Source organism: Hyla sarda, chromosome 1 (assembly GCF_029499605.1).
Source record: "Hyla sarda isolate aHylSar1 chromosome 1, aHylSar1.hap1, whole genome shotgun sequence".
Lineage (NCBI taxonomy): Eukaryota > Metazoa > Chordata > Amphibia > Anura > Hylidae > Hyla > Hyla sarda.
The window spans coordinates 524,810,167-524,837,100 of NC_079189.1; the positions used below are offsets into that span (position 1 = coordinate 524,810,167).

The 26,934-nt window shown below is 44.4% G+C and overlaps 1 protein-coding gene across 2 annotated transcripts; it reads left to right on the forward strand.

Annotated features, from left to right (window-relative positions):
* Window positions 1–13: 13 nt before the first annotated feature.
* On the forward strand, window positions 14–26,627 carry TMEM167A (transmembrane protein 167A). Of its 2 annotated transcripts, none has more exons than XM_056539019.1 (4): window positions 14–149; window positions 19,085–19,194; window positions 20,589–20,623; window positions 26,212–26,627. In XM_056539019.1, exons 1-4 carry the CDS (start codon window positions 147–149, stop codon window positions 26,280–26,282), a joined length of 219 nt encoding a protein of 72 aa, XP_056394994.1. In that variant the 5' UTR covers window positions 14–146; the 3' UTR covers window positions 26,283–26,627. The 2 variants fall into 2 exon arrangements, with proteins under 2 accessions (XP_056394994.1, XP_056394985.1); XM_056539010.1 differs by lacking the exon at window positions 14–149 and adding an exon at window positions 369–485.
* The last annotated feature ends 307 nt before the right edge of the window (window positions 26,628–26,934 follow it).

A 26,934-nucleotide genomic window follows, 5' to 3' on the forward strand; every position in this document is an offset into this window, starting at 1 on the left:
TATGTTAATCAATGAGTGCAGAGCTACGACAAAATGGCCGTCGTACAAAGAAAGGAGAGACAACAGGCAGTCGGACAAGGGAGGGCGGAGGTGATGTCATGGGAGCGACTGTAGGGGAAGTGTGATGTGGCTGTGAGGGGATCACCATGGTAAGTTATGTACAGCTCTCTGCCTCGTATATGCTGTGCCTTGGCTTATGGAGGGTGTCACCCGTCTGCTGCTGTATGTGATAGGTGTGTGCACATAGATTGACAGAGGGTGAACAGTAACCTGCAGGGAATAGACAGCCATGTCAGCTCTGTGGTTCTGGGGAGGGATAAATCAAAATTGTCTTTGTTGCCCATAGCAACCTGTCACAGCTGGCCAGAAAGCTGGACTCTTGACAGGTCGCTATGGGCAACAAAGACAACTTTTTTTTTCCAATTAAACCAGTAGTTACCAAACTGGGTGCTTCAACATATTCGTGTGTAGGTGGCAGTGCCCAGGTGTGTCGCAGGACCATCCCACAGCAGCAGCCACCTCTGCTCACTGCTCTGCTGATCTTGAACTTGCAACCGGCACCGCGGCCACTTCAACCCCTTAAGGACCGGGGGTTTTTTCCGTTTTTTCCATTTTCGTTTTTTCCTCCTTACCTTTAAAAAATCATAACTCTTTTAATTTTGCACCTAAAAATCCATACGATGGCAATTTTTTTGCGCCACCAATTCTGTAATGACGTCAGTCATTTTGCCCAAAAATCTACAGGGAAACGGCAAAAAAAATCATTGAGACAAAATAAAAAAAATAAAAAAAAACACCATTTTGTAACTTTTGGGGGCTTCCGTTTCTGCACAGTACATTTTTCTGTAAAAATGACACCTTATCATTATTCTGTAGGTCCATACGGTTAAAATGATACCCTATTTATATAGGTTACATTTTGTCGTACTTCTGGAAAAAAATCATAACTTCATGCAGGAAAATTAATACGTTTAAAATTGTCATCTTCTGACCCCTATAACTTTTTTATTTTTCTGTGTATGGGGCGGTATGAGGGCTCATTTTTTTTGCGCCTTGATCTGAAGTTTTTATCGGTACCATTTTTTGTATTGATCAGACTTTTTGATCGCTTTTTATTCATTTTTTCATGATATAAGAAGTGACCAAAAAGACACTATTTTAGACTTTGGAACATTTTTGCGCGCACGCCATTGACCGTGCGGTTTAATTAACGATATATTTTTATAATTCTGACATTTCCGCACGTGGCGATACCACATATGTTTAATTTTATTTACACTTTTTTTTTAAATGGGAAAAGGGGGGGGTGATTCAAACTTTTATTAGTGGAGGTGTTAATTGATCTTTATTCACTTTTTTTCTTCCACTTTTTTTTTTGCAATGTTATAGCTCCCATAGGGAACATTGATCAGTGGTTTCTCATAAGCAGTGGCGTCTTCAGCATTCATATTTAGGGGGGGGGGGGGGCACATGGGGAGCCAGTGACAAAAGTGGGGGGACAATTTTAAAATGTGTGTGTGTGTGTGTATATATATAAATTTAGTTTAAAATCTTCATACATTCTTGTTGCACAATGATTTTTTTTTCCTTTTCGCCATAGATTTTTGGGTGAAATGACTGATTTCATTACAAAGTAGAATTGGTGGCACAAAAAATAAGCCATCATGTGGATTTTTAGGTGCAAAATTAAAAGGGTTATGATTTTTAAAAGGTAAGGAAAAAAATAAAGTGGAAAAACGCTATGTTCTTAAGGCGTTAAAACTTTGACACTGCCATCAACTTTGATAGTGGCATCTAAAGGGTTAATACCGGACATCAGCCTGATTGGTGATGTCTGGCATTAGCTGAGGGTTCTAGCTAATGATTTATACAACACAGTGGGAGCAGGCACTGTGCATACACATACGCCTTGTGTCCTTAGGTCTCATTTACACGGACGGATCCTCAGCATATTTTACACTGTGGATCCCCAGACAATGGACCCTACAGTGCTGCCTCCATCTGAGCCTGTTCATACCGGCAATCCTCCGCTACGAGCAGACACGCTTTCATGTGTATACGCGCACACATCGCAGCTGTTCTCGGCCTAGCTCAGGGAGCAGGAGGAGCGGCCATGATGTGCACGAGTATACACATCAAAGCGTGTCTGCTCATAGCGGAGGATTGCTGTTTTGAACAGGCACAGATGGAGGCAGCACTGTAGGGTCCATTGTCGGTGGATCTGCAGCGTAAAATACACTGTGGATCCACCCCTGAATGAGCCCTTAGGGTACGTTCACATGTACAGGATCTGCTGTATATTTTCTGCAGCTGATTTTGTTACCTATTGAAGCTAATGGGTTACAAAATCAGCTGCACAAAATATGCAGCTGATCCTGTACATGTGAATGTACCCTTAAGGGGTTAATGATAAACTAGCAGTGTGTTCACATGTTGTCCTTCCAGAGGGGTCACTTTCCCTCCTCCAGTGTCCACAGGTCACCAACAGGTCACATTACCAGAACAATTTATGAAAAAATCGCGGCAAAAATTGCGCGATTTTGCAGCGATTTACAAAAAATCGCGGTAAAACCGCGCAATTTTTCCCAAAAATTGTTCTGATAATGTGACGTGTGGACACTGAAGGAGGGAAAGTGACCCCACTGGACTGCTACTATACACATGACCCAGCCCCAGGATAGACTGCTGATCAGAGGGGAGAGAGGGAGGACACGGGACATCACTCACCTCACATGAATCGGCTTCGTGTTCTGGAGGCCTGTCAGCTCTCGGCCCCCGTCCTCTCCAGTGCTGGGGGCGGAGCCATCATCAGGTACCTTCATCCCTGCTCTGCCTGTCTCTGCTAATGATACGCAGACCAGGAGCAGGGCAGGAATATCCCCAGCAGCTGCAGCGGCTATTTACCCTGCCGATCAGTCCGCCACTGGCCCCATACTAGTATCGGGACATCCCTATTTATTTTAAATTGGGGGGGCGCAAGGGGGGGCCATGGCCCACTCTGCCCCCCCCCCCCTAGCGACGCCACTGCTCATAAGAAACCACTGATCGATGATTCTGCTGCTTGACTGCTCATGCCTGGATCTCAGGCACTGAGCAGTCATTCGGCAATCGGACAGCATGGAGGCAGGTAGGGACCCTCCGGCTGTCATGTAAGCTGATGGGGATGCTGCGATTATGCCGCGGTGATCCCGAACAGCTCTTTGAGCTAACCATCATTGTTTTACTTTCACTTTAGACGTGGCGTTCAACTTCAATCAGTGCTGCGCGCTATTAGCCACAGGTCCCGGCCGTTGTTAGAGGCCAGGCCTGATCTGCTATGACGCTATAGAACGGGAGTGAACTCATGACGTACCAGTACGTCATGGGTCCTTAAGGGGTTAAAGGGGTACGCCACTGGAAAAAAAAAAATTTCAAATAAACTGGTGCCAGAAAGTTAAACAGATTTGTAAATGAATTATTTTTAAAAAATCTTAATCCTTACACTACTTATCAGCTGCTGTATGTTCCAGAGGAAGTTCTATTCTTTTTGAATTTCCTTTCTGTCTGACCACAGTGCTCTCTGCTGACACCTCTGTCCATTTTAGGAGCTGTCCAGAGTAGGAGAAAATCCCCATGGAAAATCTCACCTGCCTTGGACAGTTCCTAAAATGGACAGAAGTGTCAGCAGAGAGCACTGTGGTCAGACAGAAAGGAAATTAAAAAAGAAAAGAACTTCCTGTGGAGCATATAGCAGCTGATAAGTACTGGAAGGATTAATATTTTTTTTAATAGAAGTAATTTATAAATATGATTACCTTTCTGGAACCAGTTTATTTAAAAATAAAAAAATTAATGTTTTCCAGTGGAGTACCCCTTTTTAAAGGAGTACTGCAGCCTTAGACAACTTCCCCTATCTGCAAGATAGGGAATAAGTGTCTGATTGCGGGGGTTCCAGCAGTCGGACCCCCCGTGATCAGAGACGTATCCCCTATACTGTGCATGGGGCCCCGGAATTGTGTTGGCTCGGCACGGCTAGTGCTTGTGTCGTCGATCTCACAGACAGACAGACCCCCTCCATTCAGCTCTATAGGGGAGGCAGGGATGCACAAATGCTGCATCTCCACCTCTCTTATAAAGATACATGGAGGGGACATCATGCTGTGGTCGTCACTCCTCCTGCATGGGGAGAGCTGCGGCAGAGCTGGATATTGCAGCTGTACAGGATATTGCGGAGGTTGCCAGCGTTTAGGCCCTTGTTTTCACACATAATTTGTCTAAGGCTGCAGTATTCTTTTAAGGGTCTGTTTATACGTACAGTATCCTGTGCATATTTTAATGCTGCAGATTTGAAGCTGCAGAGTTCAGTGTAAACTAAATGACTGAACACAGCATCAAATCTGCTTTAAGCCCTGTATATCAAATATGCGCAGGATACTGTACGTGTGAATACACTCTAAATCAGTGCGCTGTGGTGGCTGCCAAGACTTCTGACAAGTGACTCCCCTGACGTTGCACCGAGTAGTATAGCGGAGGGACGTCACTCGTAAGACCAGCGTCGAGCCTGCCAGAGCCGCACTGACAGACACAGGCCAAGGATCAAGGAATGGGGAGGGGAATGCAGTGGCACAAGGGGGTAGCAGCTACATTTGTAATGCTGATACTGGTATCGCGACGTGGGTGGTAGGAATGGCATACGTTCAATTGGCAGAACAGCGAGGAGTGTGTCAATGGCTGTCTGGGCATGCTGAGAGTTGTAGTCTTGTAGCATCAGGAGGCAGCCGGGTTGGGAAACACTGGTTTATGGAAATGGCAATATCCACACGGTCTTAGCGGCTCTAGTCATCCTTGGAATCGCCAGCCGGAGATTCCTTAGTCTGAACCCAGCTTTAGGGTATGCTTACACGGCGGAACATCTATGTTGAATTCACCGGAATATTCCGCACGGACATTCCACTGCTGCAGAGTCCCATTGATTTAAATAGCAGATGTTTCTGCTGTGGAAATCCGGATTCCAGCATCTTCGGATTTAGTTTGGAAATGCATTGCCATCTATGAGACGGCACATTTCCGAGCACTCCTAGCTCCCGCCTGAACTTTCAAATGTGCGGGATGTCCACCTGTGTTTTCTGGGCGGACAGTCCACACATTTTCCTACAGTGTAAACATACCCTTAGGGTCTATGCACCCGGAGAAACTCTGGGCGGAGATTCTGAGGGCAACCGCCACCAGCTGAATCAATCGGCAGACCTTGTCAGTCCCCATAGACAGCAATGTATTCTGCGCAGTATTCCAACACGTTCATTCTTTTAGCAGCGGAATTTCCACTGCAGAAATCTCTGCCGCTGAAATTCGGAAGTGTAATCCTAGAGCTGGGCGGTATACTGGTTCAATTAATGATCAGCCCAGCGGGGTACTACTCACATATGTCACCCGCAAGCACTGCCCTCCTCCTCTTTGTTGGGGCCGCCGGGCGCTGGAACTCACTGTACGCCAGTGATCTCCAATCTGCAGACCTCCAGGTGTGGCAAAACTACAACTCCCAGCATGCCCGGACAGCCAATGGCTGTCCGGGCATGCTGGGAGTTGTAGTTTTGCAACAGCTGGAGGTCCGCAGGTTTGAGACCACTGCTGTACACTGTATTCCTATGCCCGGGCTGCAAAAGATAAAGAAAATAAACTGTAACTCGCCTACGTCGGCCTCACGCTGGGGACTAGAACGTTGGACAGCCGCCAGCCTATCACCGGCCAGAGCGATGTCCTGCCCCGGCCAGTGATAGGCTGAGCCCACTGTCATGTAAGGAGCTCTGGCCGGCTTCTTACATGACAGTGCACTCAGTCTATCACTGGCCGAGGCAGGACATCGCTCTGGCCGGTGATAGGATGACGGCTGTCCGACGTTCCCGTCTCCCCAGCGTGTGACCGACATAGGTAAGTTACAGTTTATTTTCTTTATCTTTTGCAGCCCGGGCATAGGAATACAGCTTACAGCAGTGGTCTCAAACCTGCGGACCTCCAGCTGTTGCAAAACTACAACTCCCAGCATGCCCTGGGAGTTGTAGTTTTGCAACAACTGGAGGTCCGCAGGTTGGAGACCACTGGCCTACAGTGAGTTCCATCGTCGGCGGCCCCCAACAAAGAGGAGGAGGGCAGTGCTTGAAGGTGACATATGTGAGTAGTACCCCGCTGGGCTGATCATTATTCGGGGGGGGAGGGGGGGGGGGGGGCAGAACAGTGCTGGCGAGTCACATGATTTGGGGCGTGTGGGGGGGGGTTAGAACAGCGCTGGCGGGTCACATGATTTGGGGGGGGTGAAAATACTGTTGTATACCGTGGAACCGCCGTAAGTTAAAAATAATACCGTGATGCACATATTTGGTCATACCGCCCAGCCCTATGAAATCCTATTGACGGCAATAGGACTCCGCTCTATCAGAATTTCAAAGCAGAATTCTGCTCGGTAATTCGATAGTTTGCATGGTCCCTTAATGTTCCCATCACTTGACAGGTCAGGTACCAGACTGAGTGGAGGTAAAGTACATGCATGATGTTATTATTGGGAGTCTCTTACATGAGGCCCAAGTGCTTCTAACAAATGGCACGGACTGCACAGTAGGTTTATTGCTTTCATACATGCTTTACCTTTTATCACTTTTTGAGATCTCAGGAAAGCAGGAAACAGAGGAAGGATGAGGGGGCAGAAAATGAAATATGTGCCAGATGTCAGTGTAAGGGCTGTTGTCTAACCCCGGGTCAGTCCATGTGCACCATCACCGATGACTGACATATTTCTTTTGTTCATTAGATATAGGTGTTAGATATAGTTTGGTAAACAACTGGCTTATTGTTAGTGTCAGCAATGCCTTGTTCAGCACCTCTGTGTATAAGGAAAGGATCTCCTGCCATTTGCACGGAAAGCCTTTCCTGTCATGTATGCGAATTACAATGAACATGGAGTTAACATAGTAACTACATTCGCATATGGTGGCTTAGTTTGGTGCGGTGCTTATTTAGAGAGCTGTCCGTCATAAGAATAGCACCTCTATAGGACTGTTTTGTTTTTGTGTGTTTTTTTTTAATTATATATACTGTAATCTATTTCGGCTTCCTGGACCCCTAAAACTACTAAGAAGGTCACAGTTTGACTACAACTAATAAAGCATATGATAGGTCATTTATTTTGTCAGAAAACCTTTTTAAGACCTAGTATGAAACACCAGCCTTAGTTAATGCCCCCCATACACCCCATACTTTCTATATCAAAAATGTATAGGCTTAGATGAGTGGTAAGAAGCTAAGAAAATATAGTTTCCTGGAAGGAGATGAGCAGATTTCGTCATAACCCCATATCCTCATAATGGTACCTGACAATTTGTTAAAAAAAAAAAAAAAATAAGTTATAGATTAGCCTATTTGACTTTCTAATGTTACATTTTGTAACTTTGTGCTAAAATAACCACAACAAATGTAGCCACCAGGGGTCCTCCTTCTGGTCCTGCCTGCAGTCCTACTTGCAGATTGTCTCCTACAGCAGCCTGGCAGAGACAAGTCAGGAAATACAGGTGGGACCTCAGTTCAGCACAGTGTATAGAGTGTATAGAGCTTAACATTTTATCTCCCTTTCCCTTTGAGTGGAGCTAGACTGTGGAGTCATGATGCCTTTAGTGCTGAATATTGTGCTGAATATCTCAGCTCCTTTGCAGCTGCTGGGCAGATCTGACACACTTCAGAGTTCAGTGCTGAGAGCTTTGGGGGGGGGGGGGGGGGGGGTTGTGCGGTCTGTTGGGGGAGGATTATAAAATTGATCAGGCACATGACAGGTACTCTTTAACCAACTCAATGACTGTCCCACTAACTGATTTCACCCCTGCGACAAGTATGCAGTGGTCTGATCATGTCCTCTTACCTGCTCCGTGCGTGTCTCGGGTCAGGTCTGCTGAGTCAGGCTATGTCAGTAGAACGCTGATAACACGAAGTAATGCTATGCAATAGCATATCATTATTTCGTGTTATCAATTTAATGATTGCATGAAGCATAAATAAAATAATAAAAAATGTTTTTAAAACACAAGCCTGTTCAGAACAAATAGTTAAATTGGTCCGGGTGGAAACCGTATTAAAACGTATAAGTTTATTTATTTATTTTAACATGGGAGTCAATGGGAACTGTACAGAACCGTATGTGCGTACGGTTCCATCTGGTTTGCACCATACAGTTTTTGACTTTGCACAGTCTTTTTTCTTGAAATTTTAATCAAACAAGTGAAGCTTTATTCATAATGGAGTGACAAGTTAACATATACGTTTTTTTCTTAAAAGAACAGATGCAACCGGACCTCATTTTTTTAATCGTATACGGGTTAAAATTAGTACACATGTTTTGGTACAGTTTGGTCAGGTTTTGAGAAACTGTATTGCAAAAACGTGAATGCACCCGTATACTGATTACTTTAGAGCTTAGGAGCCTGTCAGACCACACTGAGAGCCCTTGTGAGGATTTCTATACGTTCATCAGTAGAAATATGAAGGCACAAGGAGCGGATATTTAGTTCCTTGCTCCTGGGATTCGGCCAGCCTTGACTTTTTATATATCAGAAATGACAGATATTCAGAATGTATCTGTGTATTCCAGCCCTGGATACCTATAGTTGTTACAGTAGTCACATTCCCGGTGTATCTGCTTCCTCCACATTTTCTTTTCAGGTGGTCCTTTCCATACAGAATGTTTTGTTATAGTCATATAAGTGAGATACTTTGAATAGAATTTCTTATGCAGTCTTTCACCAACTTTAGTGATAGCGATGACAAGTTTTATAATGCAAGCGTGTACATCTGTTATGCAGTATCTTTTGGAATTTACAGGAAAAAATTTTTAGTTTAACTTCCTTTGTTTCTTTTCATCCTCTGTTTTATGTACCGTATTTTTCGTCCTATAGGACGCACCGGCGTATAAGACGCACCCAATTTTTAGGGGCAAAATCTAAAAAAATAAAGATTTTGAACCCAATAGTGGTCTTCAACCTGTGGACCTCCAGATGTTGCAAAACTACAACTCCCAGCATGCCCGGACAGCCTTTGGCTGTCCGGGCATGCTGGGAGTTGTAGTTTTGCAACATCTGGAGGTCTGCAGATTGAAGACCACTGCAGGAGGTGGTAATACTCACGTGTCCCCGCCGCTCCGGACCCATCACCGCTGCCCTGGATGTCGCTCCATCGCTGTCGCCGTGTCCCCGTCGCTCTGGAACGTCTCTGCTGCCGGCCGGGTATCCTCGCTCTCCGTCGCCGCCATCACGTCGTTACGCACGCCGACGCACGTACGCGACGACGTGATGACGAGGAAGGAGAGCGTCGGCCATACAGGGGATCCCTGAATGGAGAAGACACCGAGGAGGCAGGTAAGGTCCCCCCCGGTGTCCTGTAAGCACTAACCCGGCTTTTCAGTCGGGCTGTTTGGGACCACCGCGGTGAGATCGCGGCGGTCCCGAACAGCCCGACTGAACAGCCGGGTTAGTGTCACTTTCCCTTCAGACACGGCGGTCAGCTTTGATCGCCGCGTCTGAAGGGTTAATACAGGGCATCACCGCGATCAGTGATGTCCTGTATTAGCCGCGGGTCCCGGCCGTTGATGGCCGCAGGGACCGCCGCGAGAGGGGTGTATTTGCTGTATAAGACGCACCGACTTTTTCCCCCCAGTTTTGGGGAAGAAAAAGTGCGTCTTACACGGCAAAAAATACGATAGTTTAGATCAGAGTAACATTTTTGGGACTAAATTTATTTCTTACTTAATTTGCAAAAATGTTGCCAAATAGGTCATTATTAAAATGGACAACAAAAATGGACAATTCTTTCTTACAGTTAAACCACAACAGAGTTCAATTGGTCACGGTGGGGTCATTACATTGTCCCTGCATTTAGCTGTTATCGCAGCTGCTGCAGAGGAAATGTCCCTGGTGCGACAGCCCCTTTTAAAATAATAGATTTTTTTTTATATTGTATGTCCTAGAAACTTCAAAGGGTGTTACATAGTCTCATGTCATGGTGCGCTTATTTGTGATGTCAGGTATACATCATTATTGTATTTATGTTGGATAATTGTTAGAAAACCTAGGCTATGTTTATTAGGCTGTTTATCCTAGTTTGAGAATTTGACTTTTCTTATCGTTTGCCATTTTTGTGATGATGAAAAGTGGGTTCAGCTCTGTAATTTAGTAAAATACGTTTTGGCCATTTGCAGTAACTAAGTGGCTATTCTGCAAGTACGCTGCCGTATATGTTGGCATACTGTTTTGCGAATATGCTGATTTATATTTTTAACACAATATAGTGTGAAACCATCCAAAACCAGATATCTCAGTTTCCTATCATGTGTTCCCCATGGTGCTGCTTATAATCTTTGCTGCAAGGAGACTGCTCTGGACATAATTAGTCTTCTTCTCCCTCTGGCAGCTGACACAGTCCCACTATTCCTGCAGATTGGTAATATGGGATCCAGAATAGTAAAGATAGGCGTATACTATGCTGTACTCTATTAACACCCTGTGACACCATACTATGTTAGTAAATATCATAACTTTGTTTGTTTTAAACAGCATGTTAATGGCCAACTTTGTTAATGGTGGGACAAGCCCACATGTAGATCCATAATAAGACATCTTGTCTTCAGACAGCTATGACTGTTGTTTCCCTCTGACCTTGTCATGATAAGAGCTAAGATGTTTCCTGAACATAGACTTTCAAATCTTAAGTGGGAGAAGATTTTGTGAGATGAGCAAAACAGCTAGAAGGATAGTGACAGTCGGCTAAGAGACTCTTAAAAGCTTTCCTAAGAAAGATAGTGTGAGTGCTCAAAGGAATATAGGAAACTGTAGACACGGCGTAAGAGGAGCCCATGGGATTATTTTAACAATTGATCATCAAACCTATTTTTTCTTCATATATTTAAAGTTTTTTTTCCTTCTTGAAAAAGTTATATTATGGAATCCATAATGATCCATTCTCCATGTACCCACAATTTCACATGGAGGCCTTTTTTCTTTCAAAGATTCTGTGAGAGAAACAAGTTGCGGAATTGCTCCTGTATACTGTGTTATAGAGGTCTCGACAGATATGTTGCTGTTGAATGGTTTATTTATACACACTACAGCTGTAATTCTAATGGAAGATAGAATGCTGCAGAACGCCATGGCATTGAGATCATAGGAAGTGCACACAGGTCTGTAGTATTCCAGTGCCATATGCAATTGCTTTAATTGTAACCATACAAACAAATTACCTAAAAAAATTAAAATAAATAAATTGCTCAGGCTATTGTAGAAATAGTGTCCTAGAACTTAATGTGGTTTAACATCACATGTATCTGGCAATCCAGTACAGAAAAATCTAATGCTAAAACTGCTCCTATTCATTTAAATGGGTATATTTAGATTTATCCGGCACTTCAATCGGGTCGCTTGACATGCCGGGTGGGGGAACGAGTCTTGCAATGTTGTCGTTGTACCCCCAACTCCCCTTGGCCTGTAGAAATAAATGGATGCCAGACCCATAGGCAACTGATGAGCTTTGCCAGTAGTTGTGGCATCAGTTGTCAGATCAGTTGTGGCCAGTTTAGATTTTGGGCATGTTCACATCTAATATGCAAATCCTTCTTTCCTCGACATCTGTCATTATCAGGTGAGAGTCAGAGAAAAAGGGAATTATTTCCTACTGTTAATACGGTTTCCACTAGGGATCGACAGATATCGTTTTTTTAGGGCCGATATCGATACTCTGTGGAGGTTAGGTCCGATAGCCGATAACTTATACCGATATTCCGGTATAAGTTATCGGATATTTATCCACCCTAACACCCCTGGCGACACCGCTGCAGATCATTGATTTAAAGCGGGCGCTTTAAATCAATGAACTGCAGCGGCTTTTGCAGTGCCAGAGACCGACGCCGCCACCCGCTTCTCTCCCCCTGCCTGTCCTGGGGTCCTCCTTAGTCCTATCACCGACAACGCCACCACCGCGCCGCACCCCCCACCGCCACAGACCACTGCCCCATTGCCTCCCCCATCGCCGGTTTTATAATTACCTGTTCCCGATGTACGCGGTCCGCGCTACTTCTGGCTCCGGCGGTGTCCTCCTGAGCTGTCACTGTGCACACTGACGGTGACGTCGCGTTGAGGACGTCACTCGTCATTGCGAAGCGCGCAGGACGCAGCAGGAGCCAGAAGGAGCCCGGGCCCCGGGAACAGGTAATTATAAAACCGGGGATGGGGGAGGCAATGGGGCAGCGGTGGCGGTGGGGGGTCCTTATTGGCCAGTATGTCCAACCTGTAATGACGGATGGATGTGTGCAGACTTGACCACGTAGCCACCCTGCAGATCCGATCAGGAGATGGGTCTGTTTTTTCGGCCCATGACGAAAAAATTGCTCTTGCAGAGAGTGCTTTAACTAATAGGACAGTCTTTCCCTTCTGATTTTATAAGCTTCTAAAATAGCAGATTTAATCCATCTACCAACTGTATCCTTAGAGGCTTTCTTGCCTCTATTCTTACTCCCATACTGAACAAAAAAAATAAAAATTCTCATCTGACCTCCACTCAGCTGTAGCTTCTAGGTATCTGAGAATAATCCTCCTAACATCAAGGGTATGAAAAACTTGTTATTTCTGACTAAAAGAAGGTAAAATAATCTCTTGACTTCTATGAAAAAAAGAAGACACCTTGGGGAAAAATCTGGACTGTGTCTGAGAATTATTTTCTCCTCTGTAACTTTAAAAAAAAGGGTTCTCTTTTATAAAGGGCTTGAATTTCCCCTATTTTGCGGGCTGTAGTGATGGCAACTAAAAAGGAAATTTTATTTCAGTAGCAGAGACCGGTTCAAAGGGGCTCTTGGTTAACCCTGATAGAACAACATTGAGATCCCAGTTGGGTATTGAAGGTCTGGACCTGGGTCTGATGACACTGACCCCCTTAATGAACATTTTATCTAGTTTATCCTCTGCTAGAGATATACCTAGAAAATTAGATAGCGCTGTTACCTGCACCTTTTATAGTGCTACAACCAAGACCCTTTTTTAGACCCTCCTGCAAGAAATCCAAGATAAGAGGAATGTTAGGATTGTCTATGTCAAATCCCGCAACCAGAAATTAAATTTACGCCAAGTTCTGGTGTATACAGAAACTGTAGAGGGTTACCTCCCTGACTGGATTGTGGAGATGACAGGGTCTGAGAGACACTTTTGTTTCAGGATCCACCACTCAGCATCCATGCCATGAGGGGGAGTTTGCCTACATCTGGAAACCATAGAGGACTCTGGTGTAGAAGACCTGGTCTCACTGGGAGCATGAGAGGAAGGGAAATAGCTAGTTCCTCTTGGACCAGAGCAGACATGCAGTTCCGGGTACCGGGCAGGTGAATTTTTCAGGCCCTTAGCCCTGCTTTGGGCAAGCAGGGCCGGATCTGAAAGCCCCCGATAAGCATGGCGGCTCCGGACTCTGCAGACCCTGGATGTTTTCAGTAGCTGAGGGCCGCCGCTAATAGCCAGCATGCGGCGATCGCCACGGCTAGCATTTAACCCTTTAGATCGCCGCTCTCAAAGCTGTCAGTGGTGTCAAAAGGGACATGTGGATCGCACCCACCCCCCACAGCATTCGATCCACTATAGAGGTAGCCGGTGGGCTTACCTCTGCTTCCCTGGTGTCCGTGGCTCTATCAGTGGATCACAGAGCACACAGATCAATGGAGTTGAATAGAACTCTATTGATCTGTTTGAAGAATCTGATTCCTCCTAAAAGTCCCCTAAGGGACTAATAAAGTGTGTGTATAAAAAAAAAAAAAACAGTAGCCATTTTAAGGAGGTGAAAGGAGAATAGAGTTAAATCTCTTGGGGTACCTTTTTTAAGGTCATCTTCCACGCAGTTAAATCAGATAAACATAGATCTAGCTACAGAGGTATCGGCCACATTGACCTTAATTGAGAAGGACTCTGTCTCCCACAGTCTCTTAAGTAGCCCTTCTGACCTATGGTCCATGGGATCCTTAAGTTGACAAGAATCCTCAAAAGGAAGAGAAGTACTTTGGCAATCAGTACGTCTACCTTGGGGATTTCATCCCAGACCTTAAAGTCCTCCGGACTAAATGGAAGTCTACTCTTAAATTCTTTAGAGACTGCAAACCTTTTATTAACATCTACCCATTCCTCTAAAATGATCTCTTTAAGGTTGGGATTTACAGGGAAAAACTTTCGTTTTTTGGCTCTCAACCATCCAAAAATTTCATCCTGGATAAAACAGGGTTTTACTTCGTCCTCAATCTCCATAGTATTACGGACTGCGGATAAAAGGGAGTCAGTATTTCTTGAGTCAAAATAGTATTTGACCACTATTTCTGAGTCGCATTCATTACTGCCCCCCTCATCTATTTCAGGATCTGAAGAAGTACCGGCTATTAGAGGGGTGTCATCAGGGTCAGAGGAGGAATCTAAGGAGGCTTTAGAGTGTTTAGCAATGGAGTGTTTCCCCACCAGAGAGGAACGGATTTCTTCCCTAATCATGAACATGATATCCTGTAACATGGCGGACCTCTCCTCAGTTACTATGGTACCTACACAGGCGTAACAGATCCTATGCCTATATTTCCCAGGAAGAGTAATACAACACAGTACATTTCTCATTCCTCCCTTCTCAAAGGTTCCTTGACCCCCTAGAAAAAAGGGACAGAGAGAAGCCTGCCTATAAGTAATCAGTGTGCAGAGGGGAATGGGGTGGAGAACCACCTTACTCACTGTTACAGACATCTCCTGGGCTTCTGAAGGGTCAGCACAGACTGCATCCATGGTGCCAACTTCAGAGCAGTGTAACGGACAAGCTGCGTTCCACATGTGAGCAGGGACCGCCTCATACTTAAGGGATCCCCAAGGTGAGGATACTGGCCTGGGGGGTTACTTGACCAGGAGGAAGGAGACAGACAGGGGCCCCGTTCGACCGGACCCCGCACTCTTCCATGCATCCCTCTCATCCCTATCCCTGTAGGGACAGGAAAAACACTGGGGTGTGTTTGGGGAGGGACACTTTTAACCCTCTCTATTTCCTGTCCCAACAGTGATGGGAGGAGCAACCTCCATTTTGGTGCCGTCATGAAGAGGGATGCAGTGGAAACATCCATATACATTATAGAGTCGACTGGTCCAGAGGAAAGTAGCTGGGTCATGTTGTCTACAGTACATTGTCCATCCTTAGCCCTCATCATAAAGGCAGAAGTATGGAAATAAAGTAAAAAGTTGCTGAAAAGTAAACCTACTACTAAGCCTGATATACTATTACTGTTAAAATTCTGTTGCAACAGCAGGAATCTGAGATAACTCCCAACCATTTCAACCTCTCGGATCCCAACCTAATATTAGGCTCTGGATTGTGTCCCCTTCTCAGACCAGATCATGTTCTTATTCACTGTTGGAAAACAAATATCTTGAAAATAGTAAAAAAAATAAAACAAACAATAAGTATATTAAAAAGTTTCTACGTTTATTAGGAATTAGAAACTAAAAGTTGGTGAGCCCGACTGCTACAGAAGAACCCATCTATCTTTATAGAGGGGCGGCTCATATTTGTTCTGCTCTCCGACCAACAACAAGAAATTGGCCCTTTTCGTTCTTGCCAATGTTGCTTCCAGAGGTGAAGTCACCTCAAAACCTTCTTTAATAACCTGATCGACAATTTGTATAAATAGAAAAGACATTGTCATAGGATCTAGCACCATTTTTATGATTTGTTATAACTCCTTGAAGCCACCCCTTAATGTTTTGTGACATCCAGAGGTTTCCTTTCTTGTCCTGTTAATACTTGGATTAAATATGCAGATGGATATTTATTGATAGCATCCACAGTACGCACATTCCTGTGCTTGATGGTGTTGAAAGATACAAAAGGACATGAAGATGGAAGCCAGAAGTCTATTTCTTCTTGATCAGATAAGACACAAGGTTAGGCCCAGGAGAGATGGTTCTGATAGCCGGCCTCTGGTATCCATTGCCTTGACAGCTCTCCAACTGGTGCCTGAGGCAATGCTAATGTTTTGTCTTTAGAGCATATCAAATGGTTAAATTCAATTTCAGGCTTCCAGTGCGGTATATGTGAGGTCAAACAAAGTCAAAATGAAAGCGATCCTCATCCCCCTGAGTCTTTCACTCTAACCTGGAATTGCAAGGTATTCTTACTGAAGCACAATGGCACACAGCCTGCCGATGGATAAGCGTGCCTCATCTTGTATTTCTATATCTTTGACCTCAGGAGTGCCCAGTGTTTTATTTGTGCTGTGCCATTTAAGATCGCATGTGGTCGCCATTTTCTACTAACCCTTGTTTACATTTTCATGGTAATCCATACAGCTTGAGTCGCAGCAGGTTTACTATATCCTTGTGAGGGGTAGATGCCGAAATGAACTCCAGCTGTTCCAGTGGGAAGTCCTATTGGCCAATATTGCTAAATAAAACCTCTAACTGAGGGCAGCATTATGTTTTCTATCATAGTGTAGGCCTAGTGTATGGAGATTACATTTCACCGTATATGTTCATTCATAAAATATTGTCTTCCCGCAGTTGGGAATCTTGAAAATAAAAAATTCTTAATTTATTTTTTGTCAACGTATTATTCAGTGCCTGAATAGTGCTGTGTGTTTCTTTCCAGTCCTACCAGATTTAGTGTGGAACCTGAAAAAATGACACAGAGAGCTGTTTGCTAAATGTTTTTGCTGGCTGTCCCATTTTTTTTATCCTACAAAGTGTGCAGGAAGAAGTAAATTTTGGAAAGTGCATGAGATACCCTGGTTGTGTTCAGGCACGGAGGAATTTGCTATGGATTTTCCCAGTGTATTCACATTTATAGCAAATTACAGTATATACCGTACATGTGGATAGAGTGAATGAAAACAGCGAGACACAGGAGAAGCGGTATTGCGCAAGGAAAACCGCAGCATATTCTCTTTGGAACGTCTGCACCCGATTTTGTGCGGCAGATTTTATGCCGTGTCCAATGATTGAAAGATGAATAAAGTAAATGCCAATGTATTTACTATATATTCTTTTTATGAAAGCCATCCACCTTTGTATTTTTAAAGGGAACCTGTCAATTTCCTGAGCCCCAGGACTTGATAGATCAGGAAAACAGCATCTGAACTGCTGTGGCGGCCATGACAGGCTATAAAGTCACATTCATCGTGCCCCCTCCCACCCCTCTGGTTTGATTGACAGCCTGTGTGCAAGCACATCCCTGTGCTCACTGTCAATCAGCGCTGTCTGGACAGGAGGGGGCACAGCATGTGTGACTGTATTACCAGTCATGGGTACCATGGTTAAAGTTAGTTTTCTGCTCTCTGTGGCATCGCATGGTGATGACATATATAATCTACATATAAGGCTCAGTTATATGTCCTGTAGGTCAGACATGTGCAGAGAAGCAAGAGAGGGGGGAGCCAGGAGGTGGGCAATGCTGTGTCACTTCAGCAATTTGGCCCTACTTCTTTGATTCTACTAAAAGGTACAGATCCCATGTCAGCGGCTCATAGCATGCTGGTGAACTGACAGATTCCATTTAGGGAAGGGTCACAGCCTGCAAGAAATCTGCCGGGCAGCAGAAAATACGCTGCACGTTTTGCTATGAGGAGACACAAAGTGGGCTTCCCTGCTGTGGCATAGTGTGGTCAGTATGGTTTGGGGACAGGCCAAGCGCGCCTCTTTGACTGTGATGCATGGAGCTGCCTTCAAACCTAACTACACACCGTGCCATAGCGGGGAAGCCCTTTGTGTCTGCTCATGGCAAAATGCGCAGCATGTTCTCCTCTGCCCAGCAGATTTCTTGCAGCGTATCATATGTTGGGTATGCGCTGTTTGTGACCCTTCCCTTTTAAAGTAACACTCCAGCGTAACAATATTCCCCTCCCAGCATAAGCATGGTGAAGGTAAACTGCTGCCCTGCTCCCCCTCTTGCCAGATCTGCTTTTACAATAGGATGCCAGCTCCAGTCCCCACTGCATTGCAGATTCACACAACACTTGCTGTGTGGACCAGAAGTTACTTTGCCAGCGTAACTCTTTGAGATTCTGAGGGAGACTAATTAATTAATAAAGTAACTTCAAGTATACAGTGGTCCCTCAACATACGATGGTAATCCGTTCCAAATGGACCATCGTTGGTTGAAACCATCGCATGTTGAGGGATCCGTGCAATGTAAAGTATAGGACAGTGGTCTACAACCTGCGGACCTCCAGATGTTGCAAAACTACAACACCCAGCATGCCCGGACAGCCGTTGGCTGTCCGGGCATGCTGGGAGTTGCAGTTTTGCAACATCTGGAGGTCCGCAGGTTTAAGACCACTGTTAGAGGAAGTTGTACTCACCTGTTCCTGCCGCTCCGGACTGTCACCGCTGCCCGGGATGTCGCCGTCCATCGCTGTCGCCGCGTCACTGAGGTGTCCCCGACACTCCGGCAAGGCCTCTGCTTCCCCGACATTCGCGCTCTCCGTCACCGCCACCACGTCGCTACGCACGCCGCTCCTATTGGATGACGGGATAGCGTGCGCAGCGACGTGATGACGTCGATGGAGAGCGCCGACGATGCAGAGGATCCCGAAGAGGACGCGCCGGAGCCCCGAGGACAGGTAAGTGATCGTCAGCAGACCACATGGGGCACCGTAAACAGCTATCCGGTGGCAGCTAAAGCAGTCAGCGCTGCCGTTTATGCGATGGCCCCGACATACAAAAGCATCGTATGTTCATGCTGCCTTCAACATGCGATGGCCTCTGAGAGGCCATCGTATGTTGAAATGATCGTATGTCGGGGCCATCGTAGGTCGAGGGGTCACTGTACACATAAACCTGGCTGGTCACACTGTGGAGCAGCGAGGATCAGAAATAATGTGCTATCGGTAAAATAATATACCTAGGGAAGGGGGCAGGGCAACCATTTACCCTTCACCATGCTGATGCTGGGAGGGGAATATAATGTTTCACTGGATCGGCCATTTAAGTCACATATTTCTATAGTTGAGTAGCTGGAGAGAGAGAGAGCGTTTTCCTATTGTATAGTATTTATGTGATTTTACCATTCTGTTTTTCTTTCTTCTCAGTCTGCCATTTTTAATTTCCAAAGCCTGTTGACGGTGATTCTTCTGCTAATATGCACATGTGCATATCTCCGAGCCATGGTTCCCAATCTTCTTGATAAAAATAAAACTGGGTACGTAACGTCTCTGCTATGTAGTGAATTCTAGTAACCTCTATATATGGCACATATTTCTCATTATGTTTCACTAACTCACTCCTGTATTACAGCCAAGGAGGTTTTGTTTCTATAGCCTATACCAGTGGTCTTCAACCTGCGGACCTCCGGAGGTTGCAAAACTACAACTCCCAGCATGCCCGGACAGCCAACGGCTGTCCGGGCATGCTGGGAGTTGTAGTTTTGCTACATCTGGAGGTCCGCAGGTTTGAGACCACTGGCCTATACTATACACAGTAGAACATAACATTTTATTCATTCTTACATTGCTGTGCAAATCTCCTACTTCTAAACCCACATGTGTTCTTATATCTTGGGTTGATTCTTCTAGCTGGAAAGTGTTCGGTGATGAAGTGCTTTATGTAATGAAATATTAGGGATTCTTCTGGATATTATATTATATGGCCTATTCTATGGAGACTCTTTGATGACAATATTTTCATAACCCTACATCTTAAACTATGTGATACTACTGACTCAATATAGACTAGTGAAGGATTAAATCTTAAAGGGGTATTCCAGTAGAAAACATTTTATTTTTTCAACTGGCTCCAGAAAGCTAAACAGATTTTTAAATTACTTCTATTAAACAATCTTAATCCTTCCAGTGCTTATCAGCTGCTGAAGTTGAGTTGCTCTTTTCTTTCTGACAACAGTGCTCTCTGCTAACACCTGTCTGTCTGTCTGTCTCAGGAACTGTCCAGAGCAGGAGAGGTTTTCTATGTGGATTTGCTCCTACTCTGGTCAGTTCCTGAGACAGACACAGGTCTCAGCAGAGAGCACTGTTGTCTGAAAAGAACAACTCCACTTCAGCAGCTGATACGTACTGGAAGAATTAAGATTTTTTAATAGAAGTAGTTTACAAATCTGTTTAATTTTCTGGAGTCGGTTGATATGAAAAAAATAGTTTTTGGGTACGTTCACACGCGCGGATTTTCGCAGCGTATTTAGCTGCGGATCCACTGGTGAAGGCCCCGCTGTATGCTTGCTTTACATGTGCCTGCTCGTAGCTGCAATACGCCGCTACGAGCAGACACAGTGCAGCGATGTGTGCGGCTTACTCTCACATTGCGGCCGCTCTCTCTGCTCTGAGCTAGGCAGAGAGCTCCCGCGATGTGCGAGTATACTGCGACTCGCACATCGCAGTGTGTCTGCTGGTAGCAGCGTATTGCCGCTACAGCAGGCACATGTAAAGCCAGCATAGAGCGGGCCTTCACCAGCGGATTTGCAGCCTAAAATCCGCTGTAAATCCGCGCGTGTGAACGTACCCTTTCACTGGAATATCCCTTAAAGAACAGAATGTCCAATGCATTTGGTAACTATAAAACATATACTTATTTCCTTTCTTGCAGAGTACTTGGGATTTTTTGGAAATGTGCAAGAATTGGTAAGTCTTCCTGTTCAATTTTTTTTTTTTTTTTATATAGTCAAATAGGACCTCAGCTTTTGTAATATATTTTTTGCCGTAGTAATGCAACAAGAGATCAGTCATTCCATTAAAAGTCAAGGTGGCCATATATATTAAATACTTGACAGTCGAACACTTGTTCAGCCAACATGTTTCTCTAAATTCTCATGTAAGAAAAAACACTCGACTCCACTCGATCCGGGCAATTGTGATTTTTTTATTTTGGTGAGGAGAAGGTAGAAGTGTACCAATTGACAGATTTGGTCAAAGTGTGGCCACTTTTACTTCTTCTATATCCAACCACAAATTTGATACAGCATCATTTATTCCATAGATATTGCACCATAACTCTTCTGAGATCGAAGTCACAGTAGGGTATGGAACTGATCTAAAGCTGGTAATACATGTTATGATGTTAAGTAGACAAACGGTCTGATGGAGACAATCCTCTGAATGTACAGGCTGATTATTATTGTCTCCTCTAGAAGACCCAGCACTCGAGAAATCACTCGTTCGTTGTCTGCTTGCTGGGATTCTGTGGCCCCAACAAGCATTGTTGGTCGACTGCACATCTCACTGTAAACAGAATAAATGTAGCCAACAGTGATTAAAGTAAACAAATATTCCAGCAATTGTTCTTGCCGCCTGGCTGCAGAATATTTAAGCTGTGTAAAAAGCTACTAGATCGGTGCTCATATTGTGCATGGGTATTCTCATTAGGGATCGACCGAGTATCGGTATAGCCGATAAGCCGATAATGCCCCGCACCGCGACCGCCGACCCACCGCACCGCGTCGCACCCCCCACTGTAGTGCTGGGCGGTATACCGGTATGGATTTTTGCCCATACCGCTATACCGGTTGGGACCCTCCCCCACCCTCCGAGTCAATAAAAAAAAATTAAACTTACCCGTAATGGGGGTGGTCCGGGCCATCCATCCTTCCTGTAATGTTCGGCGGCAGTCCGGGTGGAGGGTGAACCGGTCCGGGCTGTCCTTCTCCGGGGGTCATCTTCTCCACTCCGGGCAGGCTCCGGCCTAGTACGCTGCATAGACGCCGCTACGCCGTGACGCCAGGTGCATCGCTGCGCACGGGCGTCACTGAGCAGCGGCGTCTATGCTGCGTTACTAGGCCGGAGCCTGCCCGGATTGGAGAAGATAAGAGAAAAGAAGAAAAACGAGAGGACAGCGCCTTGTGTAATCCTGCGGATATAGAGGGAGGGTGACAGTCTAGAAAGTGGACTCTCACCTGTAGCACCTCTTGATTTTATGCATATCACCCCAATTCACGGGGTACCAAGGAACTGCAGGCCGAAGGAGTGAATGCTGGATACCAGGAAACGGATCCAGAGCTAGGCAAATTCAGAAAGCAAAAAAAAAAGAAACTCCAAACTTGGCGCTGTTCCAATGAGGGCAATGTTCAGTTCTTATCAAGTAAAACCATATTTATTAGTCAAAGACAGTTTTACAAGCACATCGGAGGCAAGACGCGTTTTGGGTCACTGCGTACCCTTTCTCAATTGCAGATGTCAATCTGCAATTGAGAAAGGGTACGCAGTGACCCGAAACACGTCTTGCCTCCGATGTGCTTGTAAAACTGTCTTTGACTAATAAATATGGTTTTACTTGATAAGAACTGAACATTGCCCTCATTGGAACAGCGCCAAGTTTGGAGTTTCTTTTTTTTTTTTTTTTGCTTTCTGGAGTGGAGAAGATGACCCCCGGAGAAGGACAGCCCGGACCGGTTCACCCTCCACCCGGAATGCCGCCGGACACTACAGGAAGGATGGATGGCCCGGACCAGCCTGACAGGTAGGGGGAGAAAAGCGGGTGGTGGCGGCGGCGGCCTATGGCACCGCAAAAGCCACTGCAGTGCATTGATTTAAAGCGCCCACTTTAAATCAATGATCTGCAGCGGTGTCGCGAGGGGATGAATAGCCGATAACTTATACCGGAATATCGGTATAAGTTATTGGCTATCGGCCCTAACCTCCACCGATTATCGGTATCGGCCCTAAAAAAAACGATATCGGCCGATCCCTAATTCTCATATAAAAGGACCTTTATTGTGGAGTATCCGCTTGTGTCTGTACAGTGGTCCCTCAACATACGATATGAATTGGTTCAAGGAGGACCATTGTGTGTTGAAACCATCATATATTGAGTACATATGTCTATGGAAAACAGGTAATTGGTTCTGGAGTCCCTGAATCCATTGTATGTTGAGTACATATGTCTATGGAAAACAGGTAATTGGTTCTGGAACCCCTGAATCCATTGTATGTTGAGTACATATCTCTATGGAAAACTGGTAATTGGTTCCAGGATGACCAATGTATGTTGAGTGTGTGTAGGTCCATATGATTAAAATGATAAAAATAAATAAATGTGATTTAACCCCTTCCTGAATAAAAGTTTGAATCACCCCCCTTTTTCCCATAAAAACAATAAAATGTAAATATATGTGGTATCGCCGTGTGCGTAAATGTCTCAACTATAAAATATAATGTAAATTAAACCGCACGGTCAATGGCGTACACATTAAAAAAAATTCCAATGTCCAAATTTTTTTTAATTCACTTTGTATACCCTAAAAAAAATTATAAAAAGCAATCAAAAAGTCCCATCAAAACAATTATGGCACCGATAAAAACTTCAGATCAAGGCACATCATACAGCCCGATCAAAATGAGCCATCATACAGCCCCGTAAACAGGAAAGTACAAAAGTTATAGGAGTCAGAAGATGACAATTTTAAACATACTAATTTTGGTGCATGTAGTTATAATTTTTTTAAAGTAGTAAAATAAAAAATAAAAACTATATAAATGTGGTATCATTGTCACCGTATAGACCTACAGAATAAAGATAATGTGTCATTTTTACCCAAAAGGGCACTGTGTAGAATCGGAAGACCCCAAAATTAAAAAAATTGCGTTTTATTTTCCAATTTTGCCCCACAAATATTTTTTTTCTGGTTTCGCCATTAATTTTTGGGTGAAATGATTGATGTCATTACAAAGTACAATTGGTGTTGTGGAAAACAAGCCCTCATATGGGTCTGTAGGTGCAAAATTGAAAGCGTTCTTATTTTAGAAAGTGAGGTGAAAAATACGAAAGTGAAAAAACGAAAAAAAACTGTGGTCCTTAGGGGGTTAAAAGAAAAAAATATGCAGTTTGGCTGCTACACTATGCTGTCTGGTTCTCTTTTAACACCAAGCTCTGGTAAGCAGTTGATTGGTGGGGATTTTGGCACACCACCTATGTGATATTGATGGCTTATCTTGAGGATAGGTCAATACATTTTAAACAGAAAACCCCTTTATTAAATGGGTAGTCCAATGAAATTCCTTCATTCCTATGGGAGCACCAAAGATGCAGGCCTCTGGTCTCTCTGGCACTCCCATAGAAATGAATGGAGCATGTGCCATTTGTAGCACCCCCTCCTCTTACAGAGCCAGGGCGGGCGCTGGACTATCTTATCCTGTGGTTAGGGGATAAGTTGTATTTCGTCAGACTACCCCTTAAAACACAAGAATCTTATTGTTCTGGCTCCTTTGCAATCTCGTTTTATTGTTGTATGAATCTGTGTTTTGTGGAATAATTTGCAGTGTTCTAAAAATATTATTCAATTTCATTTAAAATGATATGTATGGCCTGTTTTGCAAAAAAAAAAAAAAAAGTGTCAGTCCTCATCAGACTTTGTGGATCTTTGGATGTTTTATTGTTTTCATTTACCGTATTTATCGGGGTATAACGCACCGGCCTATAACACGCACCCTCATTTTTCCAAGGAAATTTTGGTATAAAAGTTTTTTACCTAAATATCCTTGGAAAAATGAGGGTGCGTGTGTGTGCAGGTGTACCTCAATAAACTGTTTCTGGCGGCTTATGCAGTTCAATTATTTAAAGCAAGCACTTTAAATCATTGACGTGCAGTGGCTTCTGTGGGGCCAGAGTGCCGCTGCTCAATTCCCTCCCCATCCCCGGTTTTATAGTTACATGTGCCGTGGGGACTACGGTCCTTCATGCTCCGGCGGTCTCCTGATCGGTCACTGTGGGCTGCGTAATAACGAGTGACATCCTCAACACGACGTCACTCGTCAGTCAGTGCGCGGCGCACAGTGACAGATCAGGAGACCGCCGGAGCATGAAGGACCGCAGTCCCCAGGGCACATGTAACTATAAAACCGGGGACGGGGAGGGAATTGGGCAATGGCGGCGGCGGGACATATAACTATAAAACCGGGGACGGGGAGGGAATCGGGCAGTGGCGGCGGCGGGACATATAACTATAAAACCGGGGATGGAAATCGGGCAGTGGCGGCCGTGGGACATATAACTATAAAACCGGGGATGGGGAGGGAATCGGGCAGTGGCGGCAGGACATATAACTATAAAACCAGGGATGGGGAGGGAATCGGGCAGTGGCGGCGGCGGGACATATAACTATAAAATCGGGGACGGGGAGGGAATCTGGCAGTGGCGGCGGCGGGACATATAACTATACAATCGGGGACGGGGAGGGAATCGGGCAGTGGCGGCGGGACATATAACTATAAAACCAGGGATGGGGAGGGAATCGGGCAGTGGCGGCGGCGGGACATATAACTATAAAACCAGGGATGGGGAGGGAATCGGGCAGTGGCGGCGGGACATATAACTAACAACCGAGGACGGGGAGGGAATCGGGCAGTGGCGGCAGGACATATAACTATAGAACCAGGGACGGGGAGGGAATCGGGCAGTGGCGGCGGGACATATAACTATAAAACCGAGGACGGGGAGGGAATCGGGCAGTGGCAGTGGGGACTCTGGTCAGGCAGAAGCTGTTGCAGTTCAATGATTTAAAGCCCCGCTTTATTTAAATCATTGAACTGCAGGGGCTTTTGCGTGGTCACAAACAGTCTATCAGCGTATAACACGCAGATAGACTTTAGGCTAAAAAATATGGTAATCTGTTATTTTTTGGAGCTTTGCTCTGTACAGGACCTATTTGTTTTGTAGAAATTCTTCTTTATTTTAGAAAATATCCTTTGTTAAAAATCTCAGGTTTTGTACATAATCTTAAACCTGGAAGCAGAAGGTCACACACACAGTACCCAAGGCACCAGCTTGACAGTCATGATCTATTACTGTAAATTGATTTTTTTTTTTTTTTTATATATCTACACATTCGGCTTCAGAATGTTCTTCTTTTAACAGAATCCTGAATAAATGTGCTCCATTAATACAGTCCATGCCCAGACGTTACCCACACTTGTCTAAATTTATCACAGATTGTTTAGCTCCTCAGTAGACATCACAGCAAATGTACCGTAATGTTTGTCGGAATGATTGACATGCTGTCTTGAGCACAAGTGAAATGCTCGACTGCCGTCTATTTCAAGGGGAATTTAGATGCCAAAAACATGTTAATCCTGGATCGTGTCCATAATTTTTCAGTTTTCATTTTCATCTTTCTGTCATACAAGATGAAGTGTGGCAATTACAATTTTTTTTTTAACAATTTACAGAAAGAAATATAATTTTTTCTCATTGTATTTATTTATTGTAATTCATTTTGTAGGTGAAAGGAAAAGTCCGTACGTGGCTGTATGCTGTGTGGTTATGGCTTTTAGTATACTCTTCATGCAGTAATCTGCCAGCTTTATCCGTTCTTCATGTGCAAAAAATATTGTTGTCATTGTCAATATGTAATTTCTATGATACATCAACTACTTCATGTTTTGGATCCAAGACCGCTGAGGAATCCTAAGGATGTTTAAAACTGGAGCTCAAGATGGACAGCGGCAGTTTTTTTAAATTATTTTTTTTTTTTTCCAAAATGTCATTTTATTTTGGAAGTGATATTTATCTCGAATATTTGTCTTTTTGAAAAGGTCGAGAGAATTATTTCTAAACCTGCAATTGAAGAAAAAAATGTTTTTACCATAATGGTTTGAATTAGTAAATAAAGTTGATAACATTTTTTTTCAGAAACCATTTTCTTGCATTTCTCCTTATTATTGTGTGATGTTATTATTATTATTATTTATTATTATTATTAATATTGTTATTATTGTGTGTAGAGGTGAGCGAACTTACAGTAAATTTGATTCGTCACGAACTTCTCGGCTCGGCAGTTGATGACTTTTCCTGCATAAATTAGTTCAGCTTTCAGGTGCTCCGATGGGCTGGAAAAGGTGGATACAGTCCTAGGAGACTCTTTCCTAGGAATGTATCCACCTTTTCCAGCCCACCAGAGCACCTGAAGGCTGAACTAATTTACGCAGGATAAGTCATCAACTGC

Bases quoted from the DNA above. Each gene is read 5' to 3' on its own strand.
- TMEM167A (XM_056539010.1), top strand. From the start codon at position 393: ATGGGCAACAAAGACAACTTTTTTTTTCCAATTAAACCAGTAGTTACC. The intron at 486-19,084 runs GTGTGTCGCAGG...CTTTCTTCTCAG, and splicing joins GTGTAGGTGGCAGTGCCCAG to TCTGCCATTTTTAATTTCCA. The intron at 19,195-20,588 runs GTACGTAACGTC...CCTTTCTTGCAG, and splicing joins CTTGATAAAAATAAAACTGG to AGTACTTGGGATTTTTTGGA.